This window comes from Rhinichthys klamathensis, unplaced genomic scaffold (genome assembly GCF_029890125.1).
Source record: "Rhinichthys klamathensis goyatoka isolate OS25496 unplaced genomic scaffold, OSU_Roscu_1.1 h1tg000341l_1, whole genome shotgun sequence".
NCBI lineage: Eukaryota > Metazoa > Chordata > Actinopteri > Cypriniformes > Leuciscidae > Rhinichthys > Rhinichthys klamathensis.
This window is the reverse complement of record NW_026606855.1, coordinates 791,344-815,336: the sequence shown is the minus strand read 5'-3', so window position 1 is coordinate 815,336 and position 23,993 is coordinate 791,344. Positions and strand designations below refer to the sequence as shown.

The window sequence follows — 23,993 nt, the reverse complement described above, 5'->3', positions numbered from 1 at the left end:
ATTTTACTATATTTTTTGTACTTTTGGGCACAGCATTTGATGTTTGTTTTTTAAAAATATATATATATATATCTTGAAATAACACAAACACAACAAACCCAAGCAGCATACATTGATATTGCAAGTAATTTAGAAATTAAGGATTTTTTTTTTCAAAGGTTTAAAGGATTTGAAATAACATTTTTCAAATCATTGTTTTTAAATACAGAAAACTTGGAGCAACTTTAAGAACTACATTTGTGTCGCTGCAAATCACGTTGTTGTCAATCGTCGTTTCGTGCTACGTCGTGTTCTTTCGGTAATTTCCGTTTTGATTCGGTAATTTCCGCTTGCTCTCCTTCCTGTGTTGATCCCCGTCCCCAGTAAAGGCACTCGGAAGCCATTATCCTGCAACCATTTTCTTTTCTTTTATACACGAAGATAAAATCGTTTTAATAAATCAATAATCTATTCGTACAAGTTGACTAAGCGCTTCTTGGATACCTGAGCATTTACAAATAGCGAGGGACGTGCGCCTCTCGACAATCCTTCGGATAATTTCGGCTGCTTTCGTGCGCCGCTGTTTTGAAATGGACGCGAATGAACCGGCGGCGAAGCTCGCGTTGCGCGACGCGTCCGACAGCGCGTCTGCGGGAGAGGCTGTGGGTTCGGATACCGAATCGGAGGGCGAAGTCGCCACGATGACTGTGATGGGAGAAGCGGGAAACATCGACATCGACGAATCACTGCCGAACCCAGACGATGCCGAAGCGGCTTTTGCGGGTCAGTGTGCGCATGCGCATCAGCTGATTATCGATTACAATGAAAATCCATTTGAGTGCACATTATACGTTTTTTTTTAACCCACGATAGATTTAATTACATTAATTATCTGATGATCAGCATAAGACTGGTTTAACCAACGTTAATATTATTATTATAAATAACTGTTGGGGAAGCAGCAGCTTAAAAGTAGCCTACAATGGTATTTTGTTTTAATACAGGGTGAACGAATAAGCAGTTTGCAAGAAAATACATTTTATTTTTAGGGCCATTAAGATTATAACATTGTGACTTTTATTATTTTAATTAAACTATAAAGTATTCATACATCATGGTAGTTGCATTTCCTTTGTGCTATTTTTTTCCACCATTATGAATATGCATTATGTTACTGAGAATCTTAATAAAGACTTAATTTTCTTTATACTAAATATAATTTACTGATTAAATAATACCAGTAAAAAAAAATTTATTATGTTTTTTTTTAATGTTATTAAAAGAAAAATCTTCTGCTCACCAAGACTACATTTATTTGATCAAAAAATATACATTAAAAACTGTAATATTGTGAAATATTTTATTTTAAAATGTAATTTATTCCTGTGATGGTAAAGCTGAATTTTCAGCATCGTTACTCCTGTCTTCAGTATCACATGAAATCACAAGAAATTAATACTTTAATTCAGCAAGGACGCATTAAATTAATTATTTAAAAAATAAATGACAGTAAAGACATTTGTAATGTTACAAAAGATTTCTATTTCAAATAAATGCTGTTCTTTTAAACTTTATGTATCACGGTTTCCAACAAAAATACTAAGCAGCAAAAACTGTTTTCAACATTGATCATAATAAGGACCATAATTAATAGTTTTTGTAATAAGAACCAATAATAATTGAGCTGCAAATCATCATATTACACTGTGACACTGAAGACTGGAGTAATGATGCTGAAAATTCAGCTTTGCATCACAGGAATAAATTACATTTTAAAATACATTCAAACAGAAAACATTTATTTTATATTGTAATAATATTTCACTGTTTTGAGAAATAGAAATATTTAGAGAAACTTTAGAGAAATATTTAAAAATCCTAATTCTGAACGTATGTGTAGTGTGTAGTATGTGGTTCCGCATTGTCATCTACCCAAAGTAATATAAAGTTTGAAACGGCTTCTGTTTTTTCTGCAGAGGTCACAGCCGTCACTGTTGGGGACGTTCACGTTCAGAGTTCAGACGAAACCGTTTACACATCCACAGTCTCCACAGCAGCGTCCATCCCTGAACACATGCTCGTAAGAGTCTCCTCTCAGAGGACATTTACATGACGAAGATGCACTGAAAACAGAACAGTTTTTCCTCTGTGTTTTTCGCGTACAGACGAAAGCGCAGTCTAAACGAATCCTTGTTCACAGCATAGACTGTAAAAAACACAGATCCACGAGAACGACTAAAAACGCTGTATTATTCATGTCAGGCCAGTAGGTGGCGATGTCACTTTATGTAAACTAAAGAAACACTACGCGCCTATGTAATACCAAAGCCCTGGTAATACGCATGCGCATAACGTCACTGTTTTCACAAATTCAGATTTTTTTTGTTTACACGGAGATGATAACGGTATAGTTTTAAAAAACTTGCACTTTGAAACCCGTTTTCAAAAGTTTGCGTTTTCAGGCCCTAAGAGGCGTTAACAAGACATCGTTGTCAACTAAAACGGAAACATTTCATGCGTTTTGGTCATTCATTTACATGACGGTGGCATTTAGTGTGAAAACACAAACTTTTGAAAACGAGATTCAAAGTGCACGTTTTTTTTTAAATGTTACGGTTATCATCCCCATAAAACTACAAAAACGTGAATTTGTGAAAACGGTGACGTCATCCGTATTACGTGTTCAGTCCATAGATGCGTAGTGTTAAAAAACTCACTAAACACACACACACACACAAAATAAAGATGCTTAGTGTTTATTTACAAAGTGACAGCAGACATTATTATTACCTAGCAGCAGAACACAGCGCTTTTAATCGTTTTCGCGGATCCGTGTGAATCGGGTCGTTTTGACTACGCGATAAACGCAAAGGAAAAACTGTTTACATCGTTGTCGTGTAATCGTGCTCTAACTTTCATTGAATTGATTGACTGATTTCAAGTTAAAAGGTCAGGAAATTGACGAAAAATACATGAAATCCTGTAAAATACTAAAATAGAAGAAAACCCAGATTTTATGATGGCGTCTGATGATAATACTATGGTACTTTGATATAAACCAAAACCATGGTTCTGTATGATTACTATATCTACCATGATAAAACCATCTTAGATGTCCAAAAATGTTTTGTTTTAATAATATTGATAACTTTATTGAAATGTATTATTCATCTGAAAATACGTGCATTTTTATTTATTGCTTTTCCACTATTTGAAGTATTTTTTGTCTTGCTTTTATTGAACCTCTTCAAATAAACCAATCCACAGTACTGTGTAATTACTATATTTATATGCCAAGAATAAAATAAACATATAAAAACGATTCATTTAACTATATTTTTGTAGTTCTCTTCTGGCTATAAAATATCATTTGACGTTTTTAACCCCAATTAAATGTCTTAAAAAAAATCATATATTCATATACCACAATAAAACCATCTTAGATGTCCAAACATGGTTGATTTTATGATAATTTCCGCCAACAACTTGTATACTAAATGTAAAGAAAAGGTATTTAGTAATATTTATAACCATATTGTAATGTTTTATTAATCTAAAAATGTATACATATCAAAATTATGCATTTTACTATATTTTTGTAGTTTTCTTCTGGCTGAATATATTTAGCTTTTTCACTTTTTAAAGTTTTTTTTTATTTTTTTTTTTACCTTTATTGAACCTCTTCAGATAAACCAAACTGTGGTACTGTTTGATTCCTATATTTATTTACCCTATTCATATATGATAAAACCATATTACATATCCTAAACAAATCATGGTAATACCATAGTACATTCATTTTTAGTTAATGGGTGAAGTAAACGTAAGAACAGATTTGTTTTGGATCAAAATAATAACGTCAAATGTTATATTTCTCCACGGATTCATGCAGACGGGCAGAACCACGCTTCAGATTGGAGACAGTCTGAGTACCCAGAAGGCCACACTGATCGTGGTGCACACGGATGGGAGCATCGTCGACGCCACAGGGCTGAAAGGCACCGCGACACCAATGACACCTGGTACGTTTCAGTTTTAGGAACTAAATTGTAAATCTTAAATTACATGGATTGCAGTATTTCTTTATGTGTGTCTGTTTTGCCGTTCAGGTCCCCAAACCCCGAACACCCCTCTGACATCTGGACACGATAAAGACGGCTCGAAGTACAACTGGGATCCGTCGGTTTACGACAACGAGCTTCCGGTGCGCTGCAGGAACACCAGTGGGATTCTGTACAAAAACAGGCTGGGATCAGGTACGCCACACGAGGGCGTCACACGACTGCTGAAACACACACACATACATGTGTGTCTGTAGACCTTATTCAGGGGCTGTGTCCGAAATCACCAGCTAAACACTCGTTCACTATTCCCTGCTTTACTCCACTAATATAGTCCACTTAAGGAAGTGATTGAAAACGAGTGAGTGAATTCAAAACACTGAGTGTGTCGGAAGGGCTGCCGCTTTTGCATAGTTTCTGCTGTTTAATAATCAATTTGAGGTTTAGGAAACTGGCAGCTCGAGTAGTAATGAAAAGATTAATCTTGAACTTTCTCTTTAGCATGTATAAACCTTATTAAACAATTTAATAATCAATTAAGAAGGAATTTAAACTTTCATGATATTACGCTGTACCCACATTGGACCAGCGGTTTGGAAATCGGATGGATGGATGATTCAGATGTGGCGCCAACTTCTGGTCAGACGTGGGAATTCATTCGGCGCGACCGTCACAGTGCATTATGGGTATTCTCTAGCCGTTGAGCATACATCGGTTGCATTATGGGATTGAATGAGTGCGCTAGATAACGTCCACTATGGTTTCAGACACCACTACAACTGGCTGATCCATCAAATAGTGCCATATTTAAGGGTATAGGGGGCGATTTAGGACATAGCCAGGGTATCGCCATATTGAATTTGTGACTAATTTTTCTACAGCTCAAAAAGTCACACGAGAAACATTGCAAACTTTTTTTTAGCACGAGGGGTTCTGGGTGATATAATCCCAAAAAATCATGCCAACTATAGGAATCCTCTATTTTCTATGTACCATGATTTAATACACACTAATTACAATTTAGGATGAATAATAAAAGAAGTGGAATGCAGCCAAAATGTTTTAACATGATGACTGACCTTTAACCTGTGATGGCAGGGGGCAAAGGTCGCTGTATCAGACACAATAATAACTGGTTCACCCCGACGGAGTTTGAGAGTATGTCGGGTCGAGCGAGCAGCAAAGACTGGAAGAGAAGCATCCGCTACGCTGGCCGACCTCTACAGTGTCTCATTCAGGTCAGACCGGCCTTTGGAGACACACACACACACACACACACAGCTCACAGTACGTACTCTTTCCAAAAAATCCCCCAGTGTCTCGTTCAGCAGAACAGCCTGACTGGTGTGTGTGTGTGTGTGTGTGCGTGTGTGTGTGTGTGTGTGTGTGTGTGTGTGTGTGTGTGTGTGTGTGTGTGTGTGTGTTTTGACAGGAGCGTATCCTGAACCCTCATGCAGCGTCCTGTACGTGTGCGGCCTGCTGTGACGATCTGTCTTCAGTGAGTGACATGGTGACTCAATCTCATAAATCTTTAACACACTGCTGACCAGGGTTATCATACACTAGTCTAATGATGAAAAATATTTTTGTTTTTTAAATGACAATTTTTTTATGGTTGTGTTTCAATATATATTGGTGGTGGTCGAGGAGATTCCTCCCTTCTATGTAAAGCGTTTTGAGTGCAGAGAAAAGCGCTATATAAATGTTATGAATTATTATTATATATATATATATATATATATATATATATATATATATATATATATATACTAGTATTATAATATTAATAATAACAATATAAAAAATGTATAAAGCTATTTATTTAAACAAGAAATATATTTATATGTTTATACACTACCGTTCAAAAGTTTGGGGTCGGTACGATTTTAAATACTTTTAAAAGAATTCTCTTCTGCTAACCATGGCTGCGCTTATTTGATTAAAAATACAACAAAAATCAGTTATAGTATTAAATATATTATTCCAGTGTAAATCAGCTGTTTTCTGTGTGAATATATAGTAAATTGTAATTTATTCCTGTGATCAAAGCTGAATTTTCAGCATCACCAGTGTCAGCGTCTTCAGTGTCAAATGATCCTTCACAAATCAGTATAATATGAGGATTTGATGCTCAAGAAACATTTATTATTATTATCAATGTTGAAACAGTTGTTGGTCTGTCAGTTGTACATTTTTTTTTTTTTTTTTTAGGATTCTTTGATGAATAGGGTTAGGGTTAGAATCTTTTGTAACATTATAAATGTCTTTACTGTCACTTTCGATCAAATTAATTATTCCTTGATAAATAAAAGTATTCATTTCTTTCCTCCAAAAAATAAAAATAAAATTCTCACTGACCCCAAACTTTTGAACGGTAGTGTATATTATAGAAAAGCATATATTTGTTTAATATTTAAAATGTAATACTAATAAATGATATGATTTGTCTACAGTGAGTGACTCAATCTCATAATCTTTATTAGATTTTATGTATTATTATTATGTAATATTAATAATATTTATATAATAGTAGTTTTATATGTATACATATACATATATTATATATATATACTGTATATATTTAAATTATATTAATAATATAATAATAATAGTATACAATTTTATAAAGATGATTAAATATATATATATACTAATAATATGAAAAAAACAGCATATAGATATTGCATTTGAATCTGTGCAAAAAAAAGGCTTCTCTTTCTTTTTTAAGCAATTTATGTTGTTTTTTTGACGATCTCAAATTCAAAAGTGTTGCTTATTTCTTTTATCCTTTATAACTCAAATCTCTCGTTCATTTGTTCACTCGTCCTCCAGTGTGCCAAAGACGGGCCGTTCGGAGGGGAGAACATCACGATGGTAATTAGTTACGTCTGAAATCTCAGTTGTGATGTTATATCGCTCTAGAGACTCATGCTGTGTTCTGGTGCCCTGCAGACGGGCCCCGTCAGGCTCTTCGTCCCGTATAAAAGAAGGAAGAAGGACAATGAGCGGTCGGCTTCTCCTGAGAAGAAGGAAGTTCAGTCTACAAAGAACATCACCCTGGCTCCAGGAGCAACATGTAAGAGCCTCGTTCCCCTGTGCACTTACACACAATATTAAGATCCATCTCGGGTCCATAATCCCATAATCTAATCATAGTATCTGTCTTTGATCACCAAAATGACATATTTAAACCTTTTTCCTGTGAAAAAAAAAATCTTCATGCCTTTAAATAACTTGAACGCAAGTATACGCGGATCGATTAATATGCAAATTAGCCCCGCCTCCACTCACTCACACCAGCTCACTCGGTCAACTTTACTGTAGTAAATGCTGCACAATGACAAGTGGAAATGCTGGTTTTATTCAGCCACATGTGTTTGAACCAAGTGGAAGTGGAAGAGGGAATTATACAGGTTCGTCTACAAGTCGATGTATCAGAATGGTAATGCATTGTTTGTTTCGCTCATTACAATATCGGACACGTAGCGGTAATTAATATGATTAGCCTATTGCTTGACTACGTTATCAAACAGCTAATAATGTGATGCTAATGTTATATAAACCATGTTCACGTTTCCCCATCTCAGTCTGCCTTCTAACAATTAGCATCCTTACAAATGCTTAAAACCACTCAGAACGTCAGTGGAGAAAGGCGTGTAGTTCATCATAACATCGTAATATACATCATACACCCGCTATATTGCTAAATATACCCGATTTTTTATATCAACAGAAAAATATACAGGGACAATCTGGCTTCTCTTGAGACTCCCCTGCTTACCCGTTATAGTTAATGATATGCTAAAGCCCGCCCACACTTTGACGTGATTGGTTACAAGGTAGTTTGTGATGTAGAGAACAATGCCGATTTTTAAACTGCAGTTTTAAAGAGAAAATGCTCAGCAATGGTGTGAATTTGCACATGGTTCGTCTTAAAGCATATTAAAAACACCATAAATGTATTATTATTTTGTATCTAACTGAAATATCTTTTTTTTGGTCCATATTATTAATTGCATATATTATTTCAGTCAGATGCAGAAAAATAAATTGTCCTTTCAGTTTCAGTTGGTTTGTGACCATATCAGTATTGTATAGAATTTATATCATTGATAAATCGATTTCTTATTATCAGTTCCAGTATCCAAACATACAATATTGGCGGTTATTACTCTCAGGTGTTTTTCCGTTGAGTTTTCTGATACTAAACCGTCTGACGTCTCTCCTAAAGATCAGGAAAGGGAGTAATTCTCCCAGGAGACACTGGAAGTGGCTCACGACTGTCTGCCTGCTCTCAGTTACAGTGACTCCATCAGGACAGATCACCACTTCAGGCACGCTGACCTTTGACCGAACGGCGTCAGGAGAGACGGCGGCCATCCTCTCCGACAGCCCTGCGCCCGCTGACGTCTTCACCAACACAACTGGTGAGCGGTGCACACACTCATACTGTAGCTCATACAGCTTTCCTGTGGCTCAAACTGTAGCGCGCCAAGGTCATGGGTTCGGTTCCCAGGGAAAGTAAGATCTGATAAGAATTAGGGCTGTCAAATGATTAATCACGATTAATCACATCCAAAATAAAAGTTTTTTTTACATAATATATGTGGGTGCACTGTGTATAATTATTTTGTATATATATAAATACACACACATGCATGTATATTTAAGAAAAAAATATTATTTATATATAAAATATTTATATTTATATATAATATAAATTATATATAAATCTATATACAGTATATACATGAAAATATTTCTTAAATATATACAAGCATGTGTGTGTATTTATATATATAAAATAATTATACACAGTGCACCCACATATATTATGTAAAAAAAACTTTTATTTTGGATGTGATTAATCACGATTAATCATTTGACAGCCCTAATAAGAATGTAAATGTGTACCTTGAAATGCAATGTAAGTCGCTTTGGATAAAAGCGTCTGCCATATGCATACATGTAAATGTAAATAATAGAGTGTGTTTTTACAACCAAAACCACATACTTGCATACTACTATTATGAAAATATGCAGTATGGGTTCTGTGCACAGTATGCAGATTTTTTATTTTTTTTATTTTTTTAGAATACGCAATTTTTTTTGTACAAAATTTAAAAAATAAGTAAATAAATTATTAATAATTAAATAATTATTTTCAGCACCTGACTAAACATTAAAAAAAAAAATCATTAATTGCATATTTTATTTCAGTCAGATGCAGAAAATAAATCGGTAGGTTTTGCAATAAAATTAATATAACAAATACGTTTTTTATTTCTTGAAATGATAACTGGGTTCCACTTGTACACTGGCTGAGTAAAGACAGCCAATCAGATTGAAGCTCTGCCAGAGTTGTTGCTCTTCTCTTGTGTGTGTAATTTGCATGAGAGGGTCAGTGACTGGTCTGTCGGCGGCCTGTGATCGTGTGTGATCCGAGGTTGAGACTCTGAAACCCAGGATTGGCCTCTTTCTGATCCTTTTTTAGCTGGAAACAAAAGGCCTGTTATTTTTAGGCCTCTTTGTGCGAGATGGAGACCGTTTTGACCCCATTGTAAGTCTCGGATAATGAGTTGTTGTGCGTTTTTGAAAACCTTTCCAGTTGGAGTGACTTCTGTTAAATGGCACATTTGTAGGACGGGGTACGTACATCGGGTCAGTCCTGATATGGGTCATGCTTGAACAGTACCATCTTTGTGCATTAGATTTGTGCATTTTAGTTCATCTTTATCTGCACTGCTGAAGTTAATGCATGTTAGATTAATTAAATGGTTATTGCTCTTAAATGCACTTAATGCTGTTAGCACATGCAGCTAATTTGACATTAAGACCATTTCATTCTGTGAAGTTTTATTTTTAAATCTTTTTAAAGGTGCAGTAAGTGATTTCTGAGAAACACTGTTGAAAATTGAAATCGGCACCCAAACAAACACAACCCTCCATTCATTTCACCGCCTCCAAAATAACAAACACGCTGTGCAAGGCAACCACTAACAGCTGGCGCATCAGTCATCTCGCGGAAGAATGAAACATGCAAACACAATGCTTTTTCCCATTTCAGCCATTACCATCGGGATGTTCTCCCCTCCGAACGGCCCGTTTCCCATCTGTCACTGTTGGCATATAATGCAGCAAAGATTGCTAAAGTTCTACCATAAAGATCTACCAATCTTTGTGTAAAAATAAAATAATGATGCTGCCATCTTTCTAAAGTCGTTTCTGCGCCCCAATCCACAAAACAGTGGATTATTCAAAAGATATTCATCCATTACATTTCATTTTTTAGCTTTCTTCCGCATTAATGTATTTCTTTCCCCAGATAAAAAAAAAAAATCTGAAATTTTTAGCCAGGGATATCTGGTTAAGTTGACACGGAACGACCCAAAAAAATATTCACAATTAATTTCTCACCTTTAATATTTACAAATAATTTTTGCTTTACATCCATCCGTCAACATCTTTAGATTCTCGTTCTCTCTTTTCAAGTGAAAGGATCATGGTTTGAATTCCATCTGAGGGTTATTTTGGAAGTGGAGGGCAGTCGTCCAGTGTAGATGTTTCGCTCCAGGGAGTGTGACCTCCAGTTCAAAGCGGCTCAGTGTCACTGACGGACCACTGTGATCAGTGTCTCAGGAAATGATCCTTCTCTCCTTCTTTTTTTATCTCTGTCAGCTTCTGTGTGCTGGAATAGACTTGAAATGCTTCAGCACTTTCCTTTGAAAGCATCCTGACCTCGACTCGCTCAGACAGATAAAAGAAAATAACCGTAAAATAAGTGTGTCCACAGCCCTGGACCGTGATATTACAGAAAAATTCATTTCTCCCACTGGAAAATGGTGTTATATAAATATTCCCACATCTACGAAGTGTTGATGTAGAGGCAGTGGCCTAGTGGTTAGTGAACAACCTCAGACACATTGAGCTGTGGTGCTCATGTGGCCAGCGTAAGATCAAATCCACCTCACAGGATTCCTTTAGTCAAGGAAAAATTAAACAGTGTATGATTCTACTGTGAATATACATTTTTCTAGTTCCAACTCAGCTCTAAAATCCTTTTTTTTTTCATAAATGTATTTTTTATATATATTTTTTTATTTCCCAAAATTATTTATTTGAAACAAACAATTGGTGAAGTTATTAATTTAATTTGAAATTTAGTTCAATTTGTCATTTAAAAAATTGTATTGATTTTTTTTTATATTTCAGTACATAAAGTTAAACTAAAATATTGCCTTGAAAAAAAAGATCATCTTTTATATTTTATTTCAGTTAACATTTATGTTATTTCAAGTAAAAAAAAAAAAGTATGGTTTTAGTTTTACTATAATAACCCTGGATTGCAGACTCTTTAAAGTGATTTTTTTTTTAACCATAATCCTTATCACAAATGACTGGTAAAATCATGGCCATTTATTGATAAGATGTGGGAAACTTTGGGCTTTGTGCCATTTCACGATCCAGTTTCACCCTCTTCTACTCATTATTTCACTGTCCCTTTTAATAAAAGTGACAAAAAGGCCAAAAATAAAAAGCATTAAGCATTTGGACCCTTTACAACCCTTTACCGTTTCGAATGATATTTACTCTTGTCTGTTTGACCAAAAATGATGGAGAATTTTTCCGCTGTTGTCTAGAAAATAATGCAAGTGATCGCGCCGGCGCCTCCATTTCATGAAGTGCGCTATACTTTAGTTTCCTCACTCCGCACAAACACATGGATATGCGCCTAATAATAGCACACATTTATCTAGGTTAACGTTAGAGCGAGTGGCCATGTAACGTTGCTTACATGTTTCAAATGATAAGCCATATTTGAGGTCGATGGATGAAAGCGAACGTTTGGATTTCCTGGCTGACATACGGTAATTACCACAAGAACCCGCCGGACAGCACGCCAAATATGCAAACTCTTTTACTTTATCCAATTATTTGTATGTGTGAACTTGTGAAAACACACAGACTGATGTTTGATTATTCCAACATGTGGCTAGAGTATGTTTCATAAAAGACCGCATTGAGATTCAATAGAGAGCAAGTGTAGTCAACATGAAATGTGTTTGTCTCGGTCGAGTCCGGGACGTTACAAAAACACACTTGGACACAGAGCATGTCCTCTCCTGTCTGTCCGGCCCACATTGTCCGGCCTTTTTTAGAACAACAAGCTTATAAATGAAATCTGGGTCAGGGTTAAAGTGAGATCAGACGAGGACGGACCGTAAAGGTACTCGCCAAGGACACGTACCTGTCAGAACGCTGGTTCACCTCTACAAAACCAGCCGTCCCTGAGGAGCGTTTTAACCGCTCATGACACGTAGGTTAGGCTTCTAGCATCAGCTCTAGCTCAAATGTGTGTTTCTCCTCAGTGTTGACCACCCTTCCTGCGCTGACAGTGGTCCCTCAGCAGGCGCTGGTTCAGGCTAAACCCCCTCCGGCCGGGACGCTGATGAACGGGCTGGAGACGGGCGAGCAGCGCACCTGGCTTTACCTGGAAGAGATGGCCAACACACTGCTCAGCAACGTCCAGCAACTCAAAGTCCTCATCGCACAAGCCAAACAAGCCAGTCAGAGCGGAGAGCATGTCGGCATCAGCCCAGAGAAGAACAACAGCGTCAGAAAAGAGGTGATATCCAAACACAAAACTGCTCTCAGATCAGTGTTCATGAGGTCATATCAAACTCCAAACATCTTATAACAGGCATAACAGAGGGTGTTTATACCCAGCTGCGTAAGTGATAATCCACGGCTATAGTTGTGCATTAAATGATGATGGAGGAAAAGAACCACCCAATGCGAAGCATTCAAATGGTTTAATGCACAGCTAGCCATGGATTATCCCGCTTTTACCATGGTCATGTGCCAGCACTGACAAGTTAAAGCTGTCATTGATGTTTGCAGGGAAATATTTGACCGGATGGATAAAAATAACGGTTATATTTGTCAGTTAGATCTCGCATTCTGCCCTCTTTAAATCAGACACAACAGATATGTAGTAGTGCGGTAAGATTACATTGATTTGAATGAACTAATAAAGCATTTATTTGAATTAATTAGTAAGAGAGATTAGAGTTGCGTGTGTGAATTACCTGCGTCTGTTCAGCGTTTTAACTTCAAAACCAGCGGTTTAACCCCCTTATTGCTGAGACATATAATTTAGCGATTTAGTAGCAAAGCTATTTAATTAGTCAAAGTAACGTGGAAGCACCGATAACAAGTTTCTGTGCTCCTGAATGCTTCTGCGTGGCCTTCCAGCCAATCAGAATCAAGTATTCAACCAGTTTTTGCTAACGTTCCCATTAGTTTAAAACATCCAGTTTAAAAAAAAAAAAAAGTTTTTTTTTGGTTATGCTAACGCTAGAGAACATTCCATTTTGCAAACATTATGGGATTGTTACTTTTGAATGTTCTCTAAAGATTCTAGTTGTGACATTAAAAAAAATGTTTAATGAACGTCCAACTAAAACATTTCAGAAAACAAAAACGTTCCGTGACCGATGTATAATGTTTTTATGTTAATGTTTTAAAGAGCATTATTAAAGACCAGATGGCTTTGAATGAATGTTCTATTAACGTTACTGGAAGAAAGTTGGTTTATAACTTTGAGAGAACCTTGCCAGAACGTTCCCTGTTAGCTGTTATACATGTGCAGTAGCAAAATGGCCACAAAAGTGTGAAAAATGATCATGAAAAACTAAATTATGGCTGCCTAATTTAGATAAAGGTCTAAGAAACGATTACAGACATTACAATTGGATCTGAGGGGAAAAGTTCATCTTATTAATCCTCTGAAGAAAGATCATATATTCATGTTTTTCTTTCTCAGTCCTTTCAGAGTCAGTTGTCACTCAGTGAAGAACCTGAGGGGAAAATCACTGAAATTATCATTAAGGTAAGTCTCTCTCTCTCTCTCTCTCTCTCTCTCTCTCTCTCTCTCTCTCTCTCTCTCTCTCTCTCTCTCTCTTATATCATATCAAGTTTTAAAACCAGTGTTATTTTAGTATCATAGATATACTATTATAGTTTCTGATAATATTTTTAATTACATTTTATTTTTATATTTTCTTTTGTTTTAGTACTTATTTTAGAACTTAAACTAGTCAAAAATAATAATCCTGGCCAAAAGCTGGAGTTTTTTTCTCCTAGTTTAGTTTCTGTCTGCATTTTTTGTAAGCGTGCAAATTCATGCTGACAAACCAATCATTCCATCACAACAAGCATTTACGGTTTGGCAGCCGTGGCCGTATTCACCGTGCCGCCAGACACTGAGTCCAGGTCTGTCTAGGGTTACATGGGTTAAGGTTTAAGGTTACTTACTGACCAAGGCTGAGGCTGGCTGGGCATCTTGGTGGTTTATTGCATTTTTCAAGTAATATAGTTAAGTTATATGTTTACACTTGCCAGGCAGCCTTAGCCACAGATATGCAGTCAAAAGTATATTGGATATTTTTCCACGGTATTGAATGTGGCTCATCAGAGTTGACAGTGGCTCATGTCATGCTCTGCTGATGTAGTCGGCGTTCTCAGATGTGTGTATCGAAGGGCCAGGCTTAGAAACACACTCGTGACGGTCACACACAGTCGCCTGCTGTGTTTGGCAGGTGGTTTGGTTCAGATGTGATGAGAGTGAAGCAGGACTATCAGAATCTGCAGCTGCAAAGCAGGAGGGCTGGAAACACACAGATGCTCCGCTGGAAAAGGCCAACAGATCCCAGAGAATGAAGAACTGTCTTTCCTTGTTTAAAGGCTAAAAAAAAAACATTCTGGCATTATTTACTCATCCTTGTATGTATCGTACCAAACCTCTTTTTTTTTTTTTTTTTATGGAAAACAAAAGAGGATATTTTGCAGAATGTCCAGACTGTTCTTTATTCGCTTGGATGAAATATGTGCTTTAATATTCATAGAGCCCTATTTTAGAATCCAATTTTGCTAGTTTAGCGAGGAAAAAAATGGTCGGCGCACCCAGTGCATGGTCTAAAAGGGTTATCTCTATTCTCTTAATGAGTAATGGGTGTCTTTTGGGCGTAAAATTCAGAGTGTAATTTCCCATTCCCTTTAAAAGCCAGTTGCGCTCGCGCCATGGCGGATTCGCTATTTGCATTTGCAAGAGTAAAAACTGAACGCTTCTCTAGCGAGGAAACGGATCTGCTCGTGCGCGAGGTTAAATCTACGGGACAAGCCGGATTCACCATATCTTTATGTACACAATAATAATCTTTTACATTGTAATCCTTTTATTTTTAATATTTGGCTAGTTTGTGTGCTGCTGCGCGTCCCTGTGTGTGTAATAAACAGAGTGTACGCGCCTATAGGCGCACATTACTAACGCGCTCTTTAAATAACAAAGATAGACAGATAGATAGATAGACAGATAGACAGACAGATAGATAGATAGACAGATAGATAGACAGACAGATAGATAGATAGACAGATAGATAGATAGACAGATAGACAGACAGATAGATAGATAGATAGATAGACAGACAGATAGATAGATAGATAGATAGATAGATAGATAGATAGATAGACAGATAGATAGATAGATAGATAGATAGATAGATAGATAGATAGATAGATAGATAGATAGATAGATAGATAGATAGACAGATAGATAGATAGATAGATAGATAGATAGATAGATAGATAGATAGATAGATAGATAGATAGATAGATAGATAGATAGATAGATAGACAGACAGACAGACAGATAGATAGATAGATAGATAGATAGATAGATAGATAGATAGATAGATAGATAGATAGATAGATAGATAGATAGATAGATAGATTGATAGGCAGACAGATAGATAGATATATAGATAGATAGATAGACAGACAGATAGATATATAGATAGATAGATCACCGGCCACTTTATTAGGTACACCTGTCCAACTGCTCGTTAACACTTAATTTCTAAGCAGCCAATCACATGGCGGCAACTCAGTGCATTTAGGCATGTAAACATGGTCAAGACATTCTCCTGCAGTTCAAACCAAGCATCAGTATGGGGAAGAAAGTTGATTTGAGTGACTTTGAACGTGACATGATTGTTGGTGCCAGAAGGGCTGGTCTGAGTATTTCAGAAACTGCTAATCTACTGGGATTTTCACACACAACCATCTCTAGGGTTTACAGAGAATGGTCCGAAAAAGAAAAAACATCCAGTGAGCGGCAGTTCTGTGGGCGGAAATGCCTTGTTGATGCCAGAGGTCAGAGGAGAATGGCCAGACTGGTTCGAGCTGATAGAAGGGCAACAGTGACTGAAATAACCACTCGTTACAACCGAGGTATGCAGCAAAGCATTTGTGAAGCCACAACACGCACAACCTTGAGGCGGATGGGCTACAACAGCAGAAGACTCCACCGGGTACCACTCATCTCCACTACAAATAGGAAAAAGAGGCTACAATTTGCAAGAGCTCACCAAAATTGAACAGTTGAAGACTGGAAAAATGTTGCCTGGTCTGATGAGTCTCGATTTCTGTTGAGACATTCAGATGTTAGAGTCAGAATTTGGCGTAAACAGAATGAGAACATGGAACCATCATGCCTTGTTACCACTGTGCAGGCTGGTGGTGGTGGTGTAATGGTGTGGGGGATGTTTTCCTGGCACACTTTAGGCCCCTTAGTGCCAATTGGGCATCGTTTAAATGCCACGGCCTACCTGAGCATTGTTTCTGACCATGTCCATCCCTTTATGGCCACCATGTACCCATCCTCTGATGGCTACTTCCACCATGTCACAAAGCTCTAATCATTTCAAATTGGTTTCTTGAACATGACAATGAGTTCACTGTACTAAAATGGCCTCCACAGTCACCAGATCTCAACCCAATAGAGCATCTTTGGGATGTGGTGGAACGGGAGATTCGCATCATGGATGTGCAGCCGACAAATCTGCGGCAACTGTGTGATGCCATCATGTCAATATGGACCAAACTCCCTGAGGAATGCTTCCAGCACCTTGTTGAATCTATGCCACGAAGAATTGAGGCAGTTCTGAAGGCAAAAGGGGGTCCAACCCGTTACTAGCATGGGGTACCTAATAAAGTGGCCGGTGAGTGTAGATAGAAAGACAGACAGACAGATAGATAGATAGACAGACGGACAGATCTACTCTAGTAACACTAGTGTGTTTTCTTCTGTGTTTCAGCACACGTGTGTGAACTGTGGTCGAGAGGCGTCCAGTGAGTGTGCCGGCTGCCATAAAGTCCATTACTGCTCCGGCTTCTGCCAGAGGAAGGTGAGTCCAACACGAGCACTCGTGGTTTACCACACCAGCTAGAGCCTCTTTATCTTCAGATCCGCCTTTCTGCAGGACTGGAAAGAGCATCAGCTGATCTGCTGTCAGCCGAGCACAGTCGTGGGCCTTCAGGAGGACACACACATGTGTGGAGGTGTGGAGCTGGAGAAAGGGAAGGCCTAGCGCTCCTCACCGCAGGACCACGTGACGTTTAGATGGGTGATCGCTTCCGTTCGTGCTTTAGTTTAGCAGCTCTCTTACACACTGTGAAATATTAATCATACGCGGATGGCGTCGGTGCTTTCTGTACCATGTGAACGGTTTCGCCCTCTCACTATGGATTTTGTTTGTGAGAATAATCCTTAAAGGGATAGTTCACCAAACATGATTTACTCACCCGCATGTCGTTCCAAACCTGTATGACTTTGTTTTATAAACACAAAATTATTTTCATACAATGAAGCTCAACTCTGTTTAACTCTGCTTAACTCCTAAATCTCATTTGTACATACTCATGTGTTGTTTTTGTGCGTATATTGTATCGGGAGAGCAGAACGAAGTCATAATGAAAACTTTTATGATATTTCTATTGCACTTTTTTAGGTAGACAGCCCTTGTCCTCGTCCAATTTCACTGTATGAAAAAGAGCAGCTCGGACATTCTTCAAAGCGTATTATTTTGCGTCTTACTGAAGAAAGTCAGTCAAACGGGTTTGGAACAACACTAGGGTGAGTAAATGATGACAGAACTGTTATTTTAGGTGAATTATTAATTTAATTAAGACAATAATATAATTTCAGAATCTAATTCTAATGAAGGATTGCATTTTTACAGTGTTTTCGAAACAAAACAATAAATAAATGGGAAAATCAGAGTTTTTTCTGCCTCTTTATTCACTGGATTTGAGGCGAGTACACACATTTAAAGTGCATTATCATGATAACCTTTTTTAATAGATATGGCACATTGCAGAGATTAGCTGAGCTTTTCTCTGTGAGCGCTGTGAACTGACACACAACTGACCCCTCGGAAATAATCCAGACCTAAAGCTGCGCAAAGCTAACCTGAACACACATGAGTGAAAGGAAAGCAACATTCACATTCACCATGTTCCATGTTTTTCTCAAATTTGTTCACCTAATGCATAATTTAGTTTTTTTGTGTGTCCAAAAACAATCATAATTTAGCTTTTCATGACCATTTTCACACCCTATTTCTGGCTGTTAGCACTTTTTGCTGGTGTAGTTGTTCAACCTCTATATGCAAATTACCTTTGCTCTGAATGGCTAGTCTCTTTGCCTGTGAAATAAGTATTTATAGGCCAACAACAGACTCTAAAGCAAAGTAGACAGGGCATGGCTTTTACTTCCTTCGATTGGCATTTTATGATGACCCGTTTAAAGTGTCTGATTCTAATCTGTGGCACTAAAAGGGTTCAGACACTTTATTGCTTGTGCCAATATGTATTGAGTGAGTTTCTTTAGAGGTTTCTACCTCAATTTTGGAGTGCATCTGAATACAATACACAGCCTCCACTTCAGATTTCCCATGAGCACCCTTGGTTGATAGTTTGCTGCAGGACTGTGTTTTTATTACCTCCCATTTGTACTTCAAGTGCCCAAATGTGAATCAATACAACGAGGATTGAAAATTGTTGGGGGAGTTATGGGAAGGGCGCTCAAGGGTTTCAGCCGAAGTATTGCCAGTCAGTGATGCCAGAATCATCCAAACCGAACGAGTTTTCCATTACGCAGGTCGGTGAAGTAATGGATGCTACACAGAACAAATACAACACTGAGTTTTATGACACATGCGGGATTGTTTTGATACCGTCTAAGGACTTCTTGGTGAAATTCGACCCAGAAAGTTGGTAAAAAGGTTGTGTTTTAGCAGAACTAGAATAGATTCGTAATGGATGCTTTGCTTTATTCATATTTTTCTTTTAAAATGTATTTACAATTTTCTAAAAGCAATAGGGTTTATGATAAACACTGTGATTATAGTCATGGTTGAAGGCCTCTTTTACCTTAGGGCTTAAATTGAGAAAATTAATTTTCAACAAAGCTTTGTGACAATACATTCGGACGGAATTCGATTTTTCATGTCGGCTGATAATTTGCTCCATCATTTTTAATGAGGTTGTGTCAGGGAAAACAGGTTTATAGACATTTAGATTACTTTTTACCTACCGAATAGGGTTTGTTTCTGACACTCTGACCTCAATTTGCTGTGAGTTTGAGCACTGTTTAAAAAAAAAAAAAAAAAAAAAAGCCATTCTATGGCTTAAAAGTTTACTGTTGAAATAGAGCCAAATAATCAGAGTTATCATTATAATTCAGCTTCTGTGGTAATGGACAAATGCTGTCAGTAGAGCTTAACCTGTATTAAAGCCGGAACAGCTGTCTTCAGCAGAAGTGCTGGATGAAGGGAGATTCTCCAGGGTTTTCATTTCAAATCTTCCTCCTTTCACTCACTCTCTCACACTCTCTTTCTTTCCATCTGCCTCTCATCATTTCTTTATACAGTATGTGTTCTCATATCAAGGTCAGATCTGTTATATTGCTCTCTTAAAAACCTGGTAACCAAAAAACCCTCGTGAGAATTTATGACCGTCTAGGAGAAACTGAGCAATTTAAGGACCTTGCAGGAGTTACTTCGTGTTTTGAGGCGTTTCAAGTTGCATATTCCGGACAAGAAGAGAAAATATGTCATCATTACTCACCCTTCTCATTCGTTAATATTAGTAAAGTTCATTCTGAATAAAATTACATCTAATTTAATCGGAAAGAACATTTTAGTTGACAATAAAGTACTAAATTAAACTTAATAGAGTTATTATTTTGTTACAGTTACTCATTGTACGAGTACATCCACAACGCGACACAATCAGACTAGCATGTAGCTTAGTTAGTTCAAGTTAACTTTTACACGTCATTTTTGTCACGTTGAAATATTACGTTTATGTTGTGTTTAAAATATATTACTCATTAATTATTTTTTATCTCCTTGTAAGTAAACTAGTAAACACCCTCCTGTGTGTGTATCTTTATAATCCACCGGATCTATTTTATTTTCTTACCCCAGCGGGAGAACTCGGAGAACCTGAGGTTTGTCTTGAAAGATGTACGCCGTCAAAATAGAACATAGCAACGGTCTGGCCACCCAGAACACCCCAGAAACTGCATAGCAACACAAACAACCAATCAGAACACCTCAGTAACCGCATATAAACGCCCTGGCAACGTTTGTCTTGAAAGATGTACGCCGTCAAAATAGAACATAGCAACGGTCTGGCAACCACCCAGAACACCCCAGAAACTGCATAGCAACACAAACAACCAATCAGAACACCTCAGTAACCGCATATAAATGGCCTGGCAACGTTTGTCTCGAAAGATGTACGCCGTCAAAATAGAACATAGCAACGGTTTGGCCACCCAGAACACCCCAGAAACTGCATAGCAACACAAACAACCAATCTGAACACCTCCGTAACCGCATATAAACGCCCTGGCAACGTTTGTCTCGAAAGATGTACGCCGTCAAAATAGAACATAGCAACGGTCTGGCAACCACCCAGAACACCCCAGAAACTGCATAGCAACACAAACAACCAATCAGAACACCTCAGTAACCGCATATAAACGGCCTGGCAACGTTTATCTCGAAAGATGTACGCCGTCAAAATAGAACATAGCAACGGTCTGGCAACCACCCAGAACACCCCAGAAACTGCATAGCAACACAAACAACCAATCAGAACACCTCAGTAACCGCATATAAACGCCCTAGCAACGTTTGTCTTGAAAGATGTACGCCGTCAAAATAGAACATAGCAACGGTCTGGCCACCACCCAGAACACCCCAGAAACTGCATAGCAACACAAACAACCAATCAGAACACCTCAGTAACCGCATATAAACGCCCTGGCAACGTTTGTCTCGAAAGATGTACGCCGTCAAAATAGAACATAGCAACGGTCTGGCAACCACCCAGAACACCCCAGAAACTGCATAGCAACACAAACAACCAATCAGAACACCTCAGTAACCGCATATAAATGGCCTGGCAACGTTTGTCTCGAAAGATGTACGCCGTCAAAATAGAACATAGCAACGGTCTGGCCACCCAGAACACCCCAGAAACTGCATAGCAACACAAACAACCAATCTGAACACCTCCGTAACCGCATATAAACGCCCTGGCAACGTTTGTCTCGAAAGATGTACGCCGTCAAAATAGAACATAGCAACGGTCTGGCAACCACCCAGAACACCCCAGAAACTGCATAGCAACACAAACAACCAATCAGAACACCTCAGTAACCGCATATAAACGGCCTGGCAACGTTTATCTCGAAAGATGTACGCCGTCAAAATAGAACATAGCAACGGTCTGGCAACCACCCAGAACACCCCAGAAACTGCATAGCAACACAAACAACCAATCAGAACACCTCAGTAACCGCATATAAACGCCCTAGCAACGTTTGTCTTGAAAGATGTACGCCGTCAAAATAGAACATAGCAACGGTCTGGCCACCACCCAGAACACCCCAGAAACTGCATAGCAACACAAACAACCAATCAGAACACCTCAGTAACCGCATATAAACGCCCTGGCAACGTTTGTCTCGAAAGATGTACGCCGTCAAAATAGAACATAGCAACGGTCTGGCCACCACCCAGAACACCCCAGAAACTGCATAGCAACACAAACAACCAATCAGAACACCTCAGTAACCGCATATAAACGCCCTGGCAACGTTTGTCTTGAAAGATGTACGCCGTCAAAATAGAACATAGCAACGGTCTGGCAACCACCCAGAACACCCCAGAAACTGCATAGCAACACAAACAACCAATCAGAACACCTCAGTAACCGCATATAAACGGCCTGGCAACGTTTGTCTCGAAAGATGTACGCCGTCAAAATAGAACATAGCAACGGTCTGGCCACCCAGAACACCCCAGAAACTGCATAGCAACACAAACAACCAATCAGAACACCTCCGTAACCGCATATAAACGCCCTGGCAACGTTTGTCTCGAAAGATGTACGCCATCAAAATAGAACATAGCAACGGTCTGGCAACCACCCAGAACACCCCAGAAACTGCATAGCAACACAAACAACCAATCAGAACACCTCAGTAACCGCATATAAACGGCCTGGCAACGTTTATCTCGAAAGATGTACGCCGTCAAAATAGAACATAGCAACGGTCTGGCCACCCAGAACACCCCAGAAACTGCATAGCAACACAAACAACCAATCAGAACACCTCAGTAACCGCATATAAACGCCCTAGCAACGTTTGTCTTGAAAGATGTACGCCGTCAAAATAGAACATAGCAACGGTCTGGCCACCACCCAGAACACCCCAGAAACTGCATAGCAACACAAACAACCAATCAGAACACCTCAGTAACCGCATATAAACGCCCTGGCAACGTTTGTCTCGAAAGATGTACACCGTCAAAATAGAACATAGCAACGGTCTGGCAACCACCCAGAACACCCCAGAAACTGCATAGCAACACAAACAACCAATCAGAACACCTCCGTAACCGCATATAAACGCCCTGGCAACCACCCGAAACACCTCAGTATCATCATAGCAACATAAACAACCTTTCAGAACACCTCAATAACTGCATATAAACACCCTGGCAACCACTTAAAACACCTCAATAAGTACATAGCAACACAAACAACCAGTCAGAACACCTCAGTAACTGCATAGCAACGCCCTGGCAACCACCTAGAACACCCCAGTAACAGCAACATAAACAACCAATCAGAACACCTCAGCATATCTCAATTGTGTCTCCTACCTAGACAGTAGTGAAATTAAATCAAATGGAAAACTGAAGTCTCCTGCTTCTCAGATATTTCTCCTCAGGGATTAAGTTATCTCATGTGTTCGAACTGCTCCTTTCTACCAAGTCTGCTATTAGATCAAGTCAGAGATCTCAATATGAACTCAAATATTCCCATCAAATCATCTATGCTGCTGTGCATTTTTATTTTATAGCTAAAGTAAATAGTCAATCGAGACCTCGTGAACTTTGAAAGGGTATCAAGAGGCCCGGCTCCATAAGCTGCATTTGCGCCCGTGTTGTGGTCATTCTTGCCCTGCGTGATGTCTCTCAGCTGTCTCAGGTGTTGTTTGACAGGTCTCCGTCTTTCGCATGAGGAGAGAGTGGGTGGGATGAACCCGGACAGGCTGTCGCTGTAGTTTTCTGTGCATAATACATTTCGACGTGCCTCGTTTTAAAAGCATCAGGACACATTCTCCCCCCTGCACCACAGAAGGGCATGCGTCACCATCTCTGTTTGACCTTGATATCACTCTTGGCTTTACTTTTAAGGTAATTACATTTTAATGTTTTTAGAATAAAAAAAAAAAAACGTCCTCGCAATCGCATAAAGAATGAAGCCGGAGGAAACATTAGACGGATGACAGAAGAGGTTGATGACATTTTATCAAAAATACCTTCTTAGTCATCAGCATGTGGGAAAAACCTGTATTATGTAAATCTGACAGACTCTAAATAATGAATAGTGAGGGAATATTCTGCTTTAATAATACACGTCTGCCTAATCGCCTGCGGTCTTGTTTTTCTTTTTAGGTCAGGGGTTCCGAAACTTAAAGGGACAGTTCACCCTAAAATAAAAATCAAGTCACCCTGGTGTTGTTTC

At 38.4% G+C, this 23,993-nt stretch overlaps 1 protein-coding gene across 2 annotated transcripts; it reads left to right on the top strand.

Moving 5' to 3' along the window:
- Positions 1 to 240: 240 nt before the first annotated feature.
- Positions 241 to 18,159, top strand: deaf1 (DEAF1 transcription factor). 2 transcript variants are annotated; one of them, XM_056272578.1, is made up of 13 exons: positions 241 to 762; positions 1,956 to 2,059; positions 3,872 to 4,001; positions 4,089 to 4,235; positions 5,139 to 5,278; positions 5,473 to 5,550; positions 6,873 to 6,914; positions 6,993 to 7,116; positions 8,339 to 8,467; positions 12,410 to 12,666; positions 13,867 to 13,932; positions 17,198 to 17,287; positions 17,363 to 18,159. In XM_056272578.1, exons 1-13 carry the CDS (start codon positions 570 to 572, stop codon positions 17,468 to 17,470), a joined length of 1,608 nt encoding a protein of 535 aa, XP_056128553.1. In that variant the 5' UTR covers positions 241 to 569; the 3' UTR covers positions 17,471 to 18,159. The 2 variants fall into 2 exon arrangements, with proteins under 2 accessions (XP_056128553.1, XP_056128554.1); XM_056272579.1 differs by having other exon boundaries at positions 242 to 762; positions 5,473 to 5,538.
- The last annotated feature ends 5,834 nt before the right edge of the window (positions 18,160 to 23,993 follow it).

What these genes read in the sequence shown, in the direction of transcription:
- deaf1 (XM_056272578.1), top strand. Translation starts at nt 570, where the DNA reads ATGGACGCGAATGAACCGGCGGCGAAGCTCGCGTTGCGCGACGCGTCC. An exon ending in GAGGGGAGAACATCACGATG is followed by an intron (nt 6,915 to 6,992) that starts GTAATTAGTTAC and finishes GGTGCCCTGCAG; the next exon opens with ACGGGCCCCGTCAGGCTCTT. An exon ending in TCACTGAAATTATCATTAAG is followed by an intron (nt 13,933 to 17,197) that starts GTAAGTCTCTCT and finishes TCTGTGTTTCAG; the next exon opens with CACACGTGTGTGAACTGTGG.